The 12,353-nt window shown below is 38.8% G+C and overlaps 1 protein-coding gene across 1 annotated transcript in view; it reads right to left on the bottom strand.

Moving 5' to 3' along the window:
- The window catches only part of LOC139628094 (carbohydrate sulfotransferase 8-like), a 163,761-nt gene that overhangs the window by 120,182 nt on the left and 31,226 nt on the right, over window positions 1-12,353 (bottom strand). The window contains exon 2 of the mRNA XM_071489456.1: window positions 4,186-4,379. Coding sequence (XP_071345557.1) covers window positions 4,186-4,345 — 160 coding nt within the window. The 5' untranslated portion in view covers window positions 4,346-4,379. The remainder of the gene's footprint in view (window positions 1-4,185; window positions 4,380-12,353) is intronic.

Raw genomic sequence — 12,353 nt, 5'->3', positions numbered from 1 at the left:
GAAACTTTCAGTGAAATTTACGATTGTTAATGTGTAATCATTTATATAAATGTATGAATAACCATTTTAAAGATATTTACATATTGGCATAGATATGTTCTTGTTGGTCCACTGGACCAGTGATGTCACTGTGTTTCCAGATCTCAGCAAACACTTTATTGAGCACAACATTATCATTACTGAAATTAATGAAATTAATGATAATAGATAATAGAGAAAAGTCAAGGTTCAGTCGGTTCTTTTCCTCCCGGGATCCATGTGGGGTGGCCAAAGTTCAGGCAACCAGGTTCATCATCCTTTTACTTTCATTTTATCCATGTAAATAAAGCACAAAAAGAAAGAACGTCCCAAGCTCAGCAGAGATTTCAGGTTAAAACTCAATGCTCAGACTTTCATACCTGATTTTGCGGTTGCATCTGGTTCTGGATACACGTGAAAATTGTAAAAATGAAAAGATCAAGTTTGAATGCATGAACCAACTACTCAGAACCTCATGCAGGTCTTACTCTGATATTTGTCATGAATATTAAATAATGGTTGTGATGTGATGTGCTCCAGTGTGTCCTACGTGGCTGCATCACTGTGAATGGCCTTTTTTTCACCTGACACCGTGCCTGAAAGCATCTGACAATCAGGGGAATATTAGAGGTTTGGAGGGATTCCACTCTGGCTAAGTGGCTCTTATTGCTGTGGAGTGTGACACTGCTCTGATATTCATAATGATTCACAGTGCTGTTGACACACTGTAGTGGCGATACTCAGTGGATTGCAGCTTCTCTGACTCTGCTGATGAGGGTTTTATCTCCAGAGAGCCAGCTGGACCAGTTCATCAGCTTGTTCTTTGATCATCACAAGCCGACATCGACTTGTTTCTTTGCTCCCTGATTTATCACAGGTAAAAACATTCACATATCACCTGTGAACTACATTATGGTTGTTCAAGAGTTTAATCCAAAAAGACTAGATTAAAAAAAAAAGTTGTTTCTGAAATCAAAATGAGATGACTATCACCAATGAGTCCCTGATGTCTACAAACAAAGATTTGAGTTGAAGTCAAAGTCAGGGTGCATGTCCTACAGCAGCAGCAGCATGCAGCTAATGCTTCTCTCATGTAGGTGGAAATGTAGAACAAGCCAAAGAGGCACATAAGCAAGCAGCTGATCTCTTGTTTCTGAGACATGAAGCAGCTTAGTTTTACATGCTCAGGACACTCGTCCATCACGGCTGCTTAAACCCCAATCTCCTAAATGCTGAGAGCTGAGCAGGAGCACACTGGGTCTCTTTATGAGGACAAAGGTTTGACTCATTTGAAAATTGAATGTACGGCCTCTCTCTATCACGAAGAGACTCTGACCATGAGGCCACCGAGCTGGAATGAAAGGGGCTGTTTTTGGGGAGCAAATGTTTTCTGATTAAACCTGGATTCAACACACACCGAATAATATCTAATAACACACACACACACACACACACACACACACACACTATTTTCTCTTTTTCTTTGGTTGCTAAAGTGACATGTTATACGTAGTCTGTGTATTCCCTGTAGCAGGCGCATCCCGTGTTTAGAGGTAACCAGGTGTACTGGCACACGTGTGTGTAGATGTATTTGTGCATCCAGCATGTGTTTTTGTGTGTATGTGTGCTGTAATTGCTTGTGTTGTATGATTGCTTTTATGCATGCATGTGCATTAATCACCTGCTTGTATATTTACAGGAAGTAAAGCATGTGCTTATGTGTACCTTCAGAAGGCTTTGGTGTGCTTACATGTGCATTACTATTCATTGCCATACATGCACTGGCTCACCTGTGTTAATGTCTGTCTGTGTGTCTGTGCATGATGCACGTGTGTGTCCACAGACGTTTTGGCACTTTTGTTTTTGTGTGCATACATTAGTGTAATTGTTTCTGTGTGATTGTGTGCTTTCATATCTGTGTATATGTGTGTTAGGATTAAACTAATTAAGCTAAAATATCTGGCTTTATGGATTTATACTGTACATTTTGCAAACATAATACGTAAATGGGTTACGTCACATCAAATTTTACTATGAGTGAGGAGTGATGGAGCAATGATTGTAAGAGGCATGGAAAGAGCCAAAACTAACCAACCATGAAAAGCTACTGTCACACTTTACTTTTCTCCACTGGAAAGACAAGGAGTCTGGCAGAGCTGTGACAGTCACTATAGACGCACATTTATGTCTCTTTGAGAGAGTCACCGTGGATGTCTGTGCTGTAGCTGAGCTAACAGTGTGTGTGTGTGTCTGAGGGGGAGCGTCAGTACACGGCCACAGCCCTGTTGCTCATCATGGTTGATGTAACAGTAATGGTCATTGGTGGGCCCAAATGTTGTGTTCACTGCCACAGCAGAGGAATAACTCTCTATACAACACTGTTTTTCGGCTCTTATCTGGCTTGCTAATGCTAACATCAGAAGCTATGTCTGAGAGACACAAGCCGATGTTACGATTTGCCAGTGTTCTGCGTCTTATGTGGCTGCCAAAACAGTATTCATGGTCAACGGTTAAAACAGACTTAGGCTACATCCACACTTCTACATTTTCCTTTGAAAACAGCATTTTAAAATAAAAACGATCTCCGGACAGGAAGCGAAAATGTAGCAGAAGTGATGCATTTTAAAATGAAAACCTAGTAGTGTTGACATAGCTTTAGTCTTGTCTGCTATGTTACTGTTAGGCAGTGGACTGGGGAGCTGTCAACTTTCAAATTCAAGGAGGCAGACACATTATAAAGCTATTTTTAATGAATAAACTTTATGTGATTATGTGTGCAAAGAAAAAAAAAATATAGTTTTGTGGATTTTTTGCAATATTTTGTTTTTTTATGACACCAAATGAATGTGAGGTAACACTTTACAGATACTAATATACTTGCATTATGCATTTAATGCTGATTACTCTTTTCAAAAGGCCAGGCTCATATAATATACAGTCACTGGCTATAAGAAACAGCTGTAGCTGCTCTGCCTGGCTGTGGATATGGCTACTGAGGATGTGGCTTTGGCTCCATATGTGGTTGAATCTCTGGTGCTATGAATGTGGCTAAAGAAGCTGTACTGTAGCTACTCTTTATTATGAATATTAGCCAAGAAAGCACTGTTAAGCCACATGGGATTTGAACCTGTGGTGCTTCTATCGGATATGACAGATGCATTGGCAGTACACCATAGGAGTTCAGGTATACAGTAGCTTCAATACAACACTCAGTCAGGACAACCATGTCATCTCATTGCACACACACACACCCCGCATGTAGTGTGTGTGTCACAGCCATGATCATAAAAACCAAAGCAAAGCCACGGCTACAGCCACAGTCAGCAAGAGCTGCGGCCAAAGGTGTAATGTCCCATGAGTACAGTCATAATCGCAGCTACAGTCTGTCTCAATCAGCCTCTGCAGCAGTGACTCTTAACCCAGTGTGGAGAACTGGATTAACTAGCTCTGCTTGTTTGTGTGTATGTATGTATGTATCTATCGATCTATCTGTTTAGCTGCGATGATAGAAACTTGCAACTGAGCAGCCGCAGCTGAGGGTAGAGTCGGGGTTCAGCATTTTATCGTATCTGAAACTAATTTCGAATCCGCTTATCGAATCCAAATCCTTTCAAATCCCTCAAATCTTTTTAGGGAGCTTGTTTTTTGAGGAGCAAAGACACCTATTAGTTAAAAAAATTATTTGTTTCACACAGCAATGTCACAAAACAAATTCCAACTGTTTTGTGCAACAAAAGGTAAAAACTAATATTTAAGAATCTATTTTTCTAATCACATTAATAATACAATTGTTAATTTTGTTAATAGAAACTATCAAAGGCATCCTAATGAGCTGACAGGGTGGAGGGCATTCACCACATATTTTGCAGGGCTGTGCTGCAGCTGTAGAAGATGTAAACTCTGTTGTGTTTATCATGTTTTTGAGGGCATTTCTGGCTGAAATGTGTAAATAAAAAAAAACAAACAAACAAAAAAAAAACAGAACTGAATTTAAATTGTCACCCCCTTTTACACACTGCAGAGAAGGGACAAAAATGGGCCTGAGTTAATAAGGTTAGTACTGGAACAAAACATCTTTGCCAGTTGGGAAAGCACCAGTACAAGTATCATCTTAATATCCTTTCTGATTGCACCTTACTATATGCCATTTGAGGGCAAGACACTCACCTGGGCCTTGCTGCTGTACCATCTCTGACAGATCCTGCTGGTGGATGAAGAGAACCAGACCTCCAGCAGCGAACAGCAAGAGGAACCAGAGGGAACAGGGCAGCCTCCTTCTCCGTCCACGCAGGGAGTCTACCACCATCTTCCACTTCATCCACAGCATGATGTGGCACGGTCAGACGCTAATGTAATAAGTTCTGGGGAAAATCAAAGAAAGCGGGAAATGGGAGGAGGAGGGGGAAGAGGAGGAGGAGGGTGAGCAAGACATAGACAAAAGTGGAGTGAGCAAACAGTCATTTCAGTTCTCTGCATCTATATTGCAAGGCAGATTTCACGCTGTATAGTAAATGGCATTGGTGAAATGTATCTAGGCACATCTACTGAAATACTGTAGTTACTGTATTGTAATTATTTGTACTGTAGTACAAATGATTGAATTAATCTTTTTATACAATTTTTTTTTTTTTACAGTTTTTACTCCATTACATGTCTTTGATAACTTCAGGTACAAATTATTTTCCAGATTAAGACTTCACAAGCAAAACATGCGATCAGCTTCTAAAATACGATGCTACTCAACCACATTAGTAAAAATAATTCAATAATATAATGTATCATGGAATAACATTCACAAGGACCATGTTTCTAAATTATGAGTACTTTTACACTGTGACAATCAAAGTGTAATTTGCCAGTAGTAATTTTACATCAGGGAGATTATCAATGGCACATAAATAGCTGCTCTGAACTGATTCTAATAAATGAATGCTGGATCTTCTGTTAATGAAAATTACCATCCAAATTAAGCTGTGGCTCAGATCATAGTAGTAGTTCCTGATATGCAGGAAAAAAAAAATATTGTCTTGAAATGAACACAAGACAGAATCCTATCATTTTAAACTTGATTATAGTGTTAGCATCAGCATTAGGTTTGGTCTCAGTGTGCACATCAGCAGCACGGCATTTCAGTTGAGGTTACAGACTCACAGGAAGACTGTATATTATTTACTGAAACCCAACACCTCAGTATATTTTAGTTAGAAAGAAAAACCCATGAAGTCTGATGAATTAAAGCTGTGCAGAAATTCAACATGAAAACAAGCTGGGCTAACAGCTAAATCCTCCAAATAAAGAAATCTGTGTTGTGTTTGTAAGGATACAGTATAGTAAACACTATTCCAGCCGGACTGGCAAGAGTGCACACCAACTCTCGGCTCTGTTCATACAGCAGAACGACCAAGTAGCATCTGTCTTCAAATTAATATGCAAATGAACTTTGGTGACTACCATGTGTTGCCATTGCAGACAATATATTCGGCTCAGTTTCAGCCATGTCAAGAATTTGACTTTCGCAGTGTCAGAGGTTATGAATAAGCTGTAAATGAGGGTTAAATAACAAATGTGACAAATGTAATGTTTCACGGTGTGATGCTTGCATATTGATTCCTCTTAACATTTTGGTTTCGTGTCAACTTGTTTATACCAATGATACAGAGATGATGAACTGGTCTGTGGTCATTGTGGGTATGAATTTTACTGAAACTTTGCTTTTAAGCTTTAATCAGTGCAGATGCAGCCACAGGTTCAGCAGGGTTTGCTGATGCATTATAACAGTGCTGCACCCAGAGGAGGAAGGTTTAGCGAGATCTTTTTTGAAAAATGCAGTTTTTTGCTTCAAAACTGTCACTTAAACTTCCCCTTGATGTATGTTTTCTCTGGATATAAAGAATAGAAATTACTGCAAGTCAAGTACAAAACTATTAGCTGTTACCTTTTAGAAAACTTGTGCTTCAGTACAATATTATTGCTCAAAGAAAACGGTTACCACATACAACTGACAATGTTTCATAAAATTTGCAAAAAATGCAGTAATTTATTCATAACAAATAATCATTGTTCTGCCAAGTAATGTTGTTCTTCAGCGACATTTAGCCGAATGGTTGCTATGCAACACACAGACACAGTGGAAAGCATGCTCAGAGACTGGGGAGATTATTAATGTTTATCTGGATATCATCATTTATTGTGTAGTTGCTGAAGTAGTGTTCAGTTCTGTTAGTGCTCGTCTTTGCTGGTGCACTGGACATCACACTTTGCCAGAAGCTCCAGCATCTTCTCTTGGTTAAGTTGGGTGCCACTAAGATTGCGGTGACAATTCCCATTTTTGTCCTATCACTGGTGCAATAATAATACTGATGTAATGTGGTAACAGGTGTGTTTATAGAGTATTTTACAGCAGCTTTAAATGCATCTCAGTCAGTCATATTCAAGGACCAGAACCATGACTTATATAAATGCAGGTTGTAACATGCTGTCAATTACACCCCCCGTTAAAACATTCAAATGAAAACAATACTTTTCACTTGAAGAAGCATTAATTTGATCATACTCAACTCATATCAAAGTGGACAACATCACAGCATTTGCTTTTGTATGGATTAAATTAATCACTGGATGTGTCAAACCATTAGGCCACCCTGACACCCATTTATTCAGCTTTTTATTGGCAGCATTTAATTTCCATATGAATGTTCTTTAGGTCATTCTGAAGGAAAACCATGCAGGCAAAGATACCCACTGGATAGAAAGTGCCATTAAAAATGTGCAAGACTGTATTTCTCAATGCATAAGCATTATTATCATGAACAGACAACCCCGTATTTGATGTACAGGAGAGAAGGACGATGCATTTACTTTTTTAGATTTCTGTCTCGCTTTGCCCTGTGATGACTGTATTCAAAAGTCCATTTCAACAGATGGATGAGTTTATTATATCAGTTAAGTGCAATAGTCATAACAATCCCTGCAGAATGAAAGTATAGCTTTAACAAATGTTAGAATACAAATATTATGCACATGATGCACATGTTGTAGATACAATTTTTCTATGTGATAAAGGAAGTGATCTCTGCGGATGTGGTCATGTCTGTTGTTCCATAATGAGCATGTGGCATCCTCTGTGCTCAGTGGAGTTAATGACAAGTGCTGAGTTTTGTACTGCAGGAGCTATTTCACCGGAAATCTTATGAAATGTGGAAGAAAAGGAAAGATGCATGCAATATTATGTGAAATTCTTTGCTGCTCAATATGCATACATTTCAATCTTATTAATGTACTGTATGTTCTATTGTTTTGCCGGCTGCACAGTTGCCATGCCAACTCAAGTGGTAACCAGGAGGCTGTTCTTGCTGGTCACCATTTTAATCCCTATGAGTATACTACTACTTTGAAGCAAACTCTTTAATCAGTAGACAAGCGCTGCTATCCATTGTATTAAAGCCACAATACTCATGAGGGCGTTCTTTACTAGGATTATAGGGACTTTGGTCATTGAGCTGGTACAAAGCCAGTACCTGTTGTATCACCATCTTGTTCCTTAATCCTAGAAAAGTATGACATATCTGCTGGTTCTACATTGGTTTGTAAATAAAAAAATACAGCCTTCATTACAGGTATTGAGCAGATGCATATTTTAACTGCATTACTTTGCAATTTTACTCTGCATTAGGTTTATCTTCGTCAACAATTTTTCCAAAATGACATCTGTCTTTCATTGCATGAGAGGACTGAAGTGATTGCCATGCAGTTGACTTCGTTTTCATCCTAAACCTTCAGAGTTATGAAAGCATTTAATGCAAGTTAGGGAGCTGAAACATTTAAAGATGGTATCCTTCCATTCTGCTTTACAGAGTTTGACCATGTAATGGCACAAAAGCACGGAATGTAACCTTATCACAGAAATCATCCAAGGTTTTCACTTCCATTACCATTTCGTCAGCTCTCACACCACAGGTTTCATCACCTTAGTTTTGTAAGATATTGGGGTCAGGTAAACCTCTGGCTGTTGTTTCTGGTTTTTGGTGGTATTTTTGAAAGTGCATAAACTAGCGTTCAGATTTATATCCCTTTAGGGTCGAGTGCAAGGAATACCAATGGTGCAGAGAGTCAGCAAAGTGTAAAAAGCATGCACTCGTGTCAGTGTTGATTTTAGAGATCTGAAAAGACTGTCCTTGTTTTCTTGGCCTCAAGCAAGAAGCTGGTTTTAGCAGCTCCCTTTATATGATTAACCTAAGACTGTGTGACACAAGCCTCCATATACTGTCAGAATGTGCTGGACATTTAAGTTCTTTTTCAACCTCCACTGTTACTACATTTTAAGTGTATTTCTATCTTACTTATTACCAAAACCTGGGCTACAGAACAGCATAAAACAGTTAAAAGTGAGAGAGTAAGACAGGAAACAGCAAAAAGACACAAAAGCTGAATTTAAGATCAGATAGACAAAATACAAAAGTAGATGTAAAACAAAGTATTTACACAGTATTTAGTGCAGAATTTACAAAACCAGTACAACACAGGAGTTAATACAATTTAATAAAAATGCGTTTTTAGAATCATCATAAAAACAATCCTGGAAGTAACTAGCAGTCGGTTCAACAGCATTAAAAGAAGAGTGATATGGTCTTTTTTTGGTTTTGGTTTGTGACTTTGGCTCCTTCCTCCAATTTTTTGCCCTCCTACAATTTTGACTTATTTTCTGATTTAAGCATGTCAGGAGACCACTGCAGCCCAAAGCACATATTTCAGTAACTGTAAATCTCAACTCTGGAGTGGATCAATATTTCTTAAATAGTAGGAGTAAAATTGGACAACCTCACCACTGTGGCTCTCAAAACAAAAGGTATAACAAGAATTACAGTAGTCCTAGTGTAGGCCCCTGGGGCACCCCATAATTTACCAGAAATGAAAGTTGATCACTATCACTATCACTGTTCTTCTAATAAGAAGTGAACCACCAGATATGCTCCAGCCCATTAATGACAATGCTTTTAACTCAAACCACCATATTTTCCTAAACCTAACCAAGCCGAGTAATAACAAAATGTGTTCCATCTTAATCATGTGTTTATTATTGTTACCACTGACCGCAAATGTCCAATATGTCTGCCACCATATTATTGTTTCTATGTTGGTGAAGGTCCGGCACGCCTGCCACCTGTACACTCCTATGGGTCATATCCAAAGGCAGGGACAAGCGACCTAGATTGGAGGACTTATTGAGTGCAGTGTAGCATTTCTTAAAAGATTGGTCTGTTTCTCTAATAAGGATAGTTTCAGTGCTAAGATGTATAAACCTGAAACATATTTAAAACATTTTAATTTCTCTCAAAATGCACAAAGATTTTAGAGAGATGGGGGGTTATTTTGCACAAGCAGACATACATTAGGAAGTGAGTCAAAGTGGTGCTTACCAGCTGCAGGTTGGTATTTCTCTGACTTGTCATGGTGACACTCTCCAGCCCCTGCCACCCGGTGACAATAAATGATAGTGGCCTTGTCTGTGGTCTGGGCCATTCACTTCTTTTTTTCAGGAGTGAAGAACCTTCTTAACATATTGATGATATTGAGCACACATTGATTGAACAGTGAGGGTGAAAGAGAAGTCGTAGTGAACAGTTCCAGCTATGTTTGTGTGTGGCTGCTGCAGTAGAGCTGAATAAAAGAGCATGCATTCTCAATCAACTCCTGGAATATGATATCAGAAATAATAAAACAAAAGATAAAAACCAAATCACTGCAACTGTCACGGCTCGACACAAACATCTCATTATGATCAAACAACACTTCATTTTATAGACAGTGCCTTTGTGCTCCACTTCCAAACAGATGTATATGCCAAGAAATGACATAACATTTCCCATTTTGTGAAAAGAAAGAGAACCCTTCTGTGTCAGAGAGGAAATGGAGCTGAGTCTGTGTTTGATGTTCATGTATAATAGACATCAAAGAATTGTTTGTTTTTAGTTTCAGGCAATGAAATGAAAATTATGCCAGTCAAATGGATGTGGTTTATGGTATATAAATGTCTTTATCAACCAGTAAACAGTGATATCTATTCAAAACTTTTCTTATAAGGACAATTTCTGATTAAATGTATTTTGATCTACCGTTTGTATTATGAAATCATTGCAATGCAGAATGAAGGTAAATATTCTGTAAGGTAAAAAGTGAATGGCTCATTTATTATTTAGAGACAGATTATCTAGAGTTACTGATTAATGTACCTTAATTTGGAAATTATTTCATTAACTAAATAGCGATCACATTCTTGTACATGCACTAACTTTGCTAACTTTGGTGAATGTTTTCTTTTGGTCTATGTGATTTTCACTTCATCAAATGCTCTGCAGCAGCACCATGCCCTGACCGAGCCATCAGTTAAAGTAAGACTTTCAGTGTCTCTTAAGGTCCTCAACAGGGCATGATTCTTTCTTTTTTCACTCCCAACAGGGGATAGTGAGGAGAAAATATATTGTGATGGTGACATATCTGGATCCTCTCAGACCTCAACAGACCTTCAAGGTAACTGTCAGCAACTGTTGCTCCCCACAGTATTAGAAATGGGGCCATGCACTGAGACCCCTGCACACTTTCTTCTCCTTCAAACTTTTTAAGCCTCTCACACTGTTAGGGTTTGTGTGTTTTACTGGGCTGGCTATTGGTGTGGTAATCTCTGTCTTGGCCACAGTTGGTGTGCTTGACAGATGTTTGTGTGTGTGTGTGTGTGTGTGTGTTGGTGTAATAGCTGGGAGTGGTATAAGTAAAAGGGCTTCACTCCATTTAGCATATTAAGAATGTAGGAGGGTAAAGCCACTGTTCAACAGGGATGTCACAAGAGCCGATACTTCGATACCAAGTCGGTGTCAAAATTCTGAAAATGTGATGGTACTAGTTTTTCTACAGTACTGTAGGTACCATAGATGTTGTAGGTACCAGAGATATGACCCTTCCAGGACTGACAAGATCAATATAATAACGCTACAAGTGTAATCTCAGAGAGAAGAAGAAGAGAGGTGCAGTAAACACTAACAGCGATGGGTGAAATGACAGCAGCAAGTTCAGGTCCAGCAACAGGTCCATGGTGACTGGTGCAAATAAAGACACACCATGACTGATGTATATTTTGTATTTGACATGTATCATCAGAGACAAGTTATAGACAACCGAAAGCCAGTATGCAAACTTTGCCACAGGAGGAAACAGCTCAAACTTATCCAAGCAGGTTAAAGACAGAAGTCCAGATCTCTAGACTCTCAGAGTTCAGGGTGAGTGAGGTGCAGTTGTTAGCTTTATATTAACATGTCATCATGTTTACATCCTGAAATGTTTCTGTTCTTGCTTATGAATTGTGACAGCTTGCATCTGTTGTAACAGCACTCTACTTACAATGTTCAGGAAGGACAATGATAGCGAGTGTAGGCTAATGTTATCTTGTTTACGCTAACATTATCTTGTTTATGCTAACAGAGCGACAGCTCATATCACGAGCTGGCTGCCCACAACATTAGCAGGCTACAGGCATCACTGTTAGGTCTGTTTAAATCTAACGCTGACTTTTTCACGCCAGGTCTGTCCCCTTGTCAGTTTAAACTATTGCTTGGATGCTGACTATATGGAGGTGTGTGCACGTGCGTGTGTGCATGCATGCATGTGTGTTAGCATGCTGTGTGTGCAGCAGCCTCTGTTGTTTTCTGTTTTTGCTGTGCTATCAAATTTGGTATTGAGTATCGTGGCATTTCAAGGGTACTGGTACCGACTACCAAAATTCCAGTATCGTGACATCCCTGCTGTTTGACCCATGGTTCACAGTGTTGATTTTGTAAATGAAACTATGACAAAAAATATCGATAGACAATCAATTTTTCAGGACAAAATGACTCAAACTAGACTGGGAAAAAAAATAATAATAATTTTGAAAAAGTTTAAAAATGAGAACTATGATGAAATGAATCACTTATCAGGTCAACAAATATGAAAACTAAACAATAATCACTATACTATGAAAAAAAAATTATGAAAACCTGCAGGCTAGCATGTCAACATTTATAAGTAAATTAGTAAAAGTAAATAAGTAAATTAAAAAATGAATGTCTGGAGCCAACCACCTAAATCCTCTTCTTGATGTTTGTTAGAGAAATATCGCTAGTTTATCCAACAGTTTGGCTTCTCCTCCTAAGTTCAACTCAGGCAGTGAACAGTATTTTAGTGAGGAAGTGAGTGAATCTTGCTTCTGAATGCTTCGCTGCTCTGCAGAGGGCACAGCTTGTTGCTAGCTGCGGTAATGCTAGGTGAGCAGGAACAACAGAGAAAGAGAGAGAGAGAGAGAGAGA

The sequence above is a fragment of the Trachinotus anak genome, unplaced genomic scaffold (assembly GCF_046630095.1).
Source record: "Trachinotus anak isolate AG129_WGS33_773 ecotype Australia unplaced genomic scaffold, CSIRO_AGI_Tana_v1 ptg000011l, whole genome shotgun sequence".
NCBI classification, from domain to species: Eukaryota; Metazoa; Chordata; class Actinopteri; order Carangiformes; family Carangidae; genus Trachinotus; species Trachinotus anak.
The sequence above is the reverse complement of the archived record's forward strand: the minus strand, read 5'-3'. Positions and strand labels throughout refer to the sequence as shown.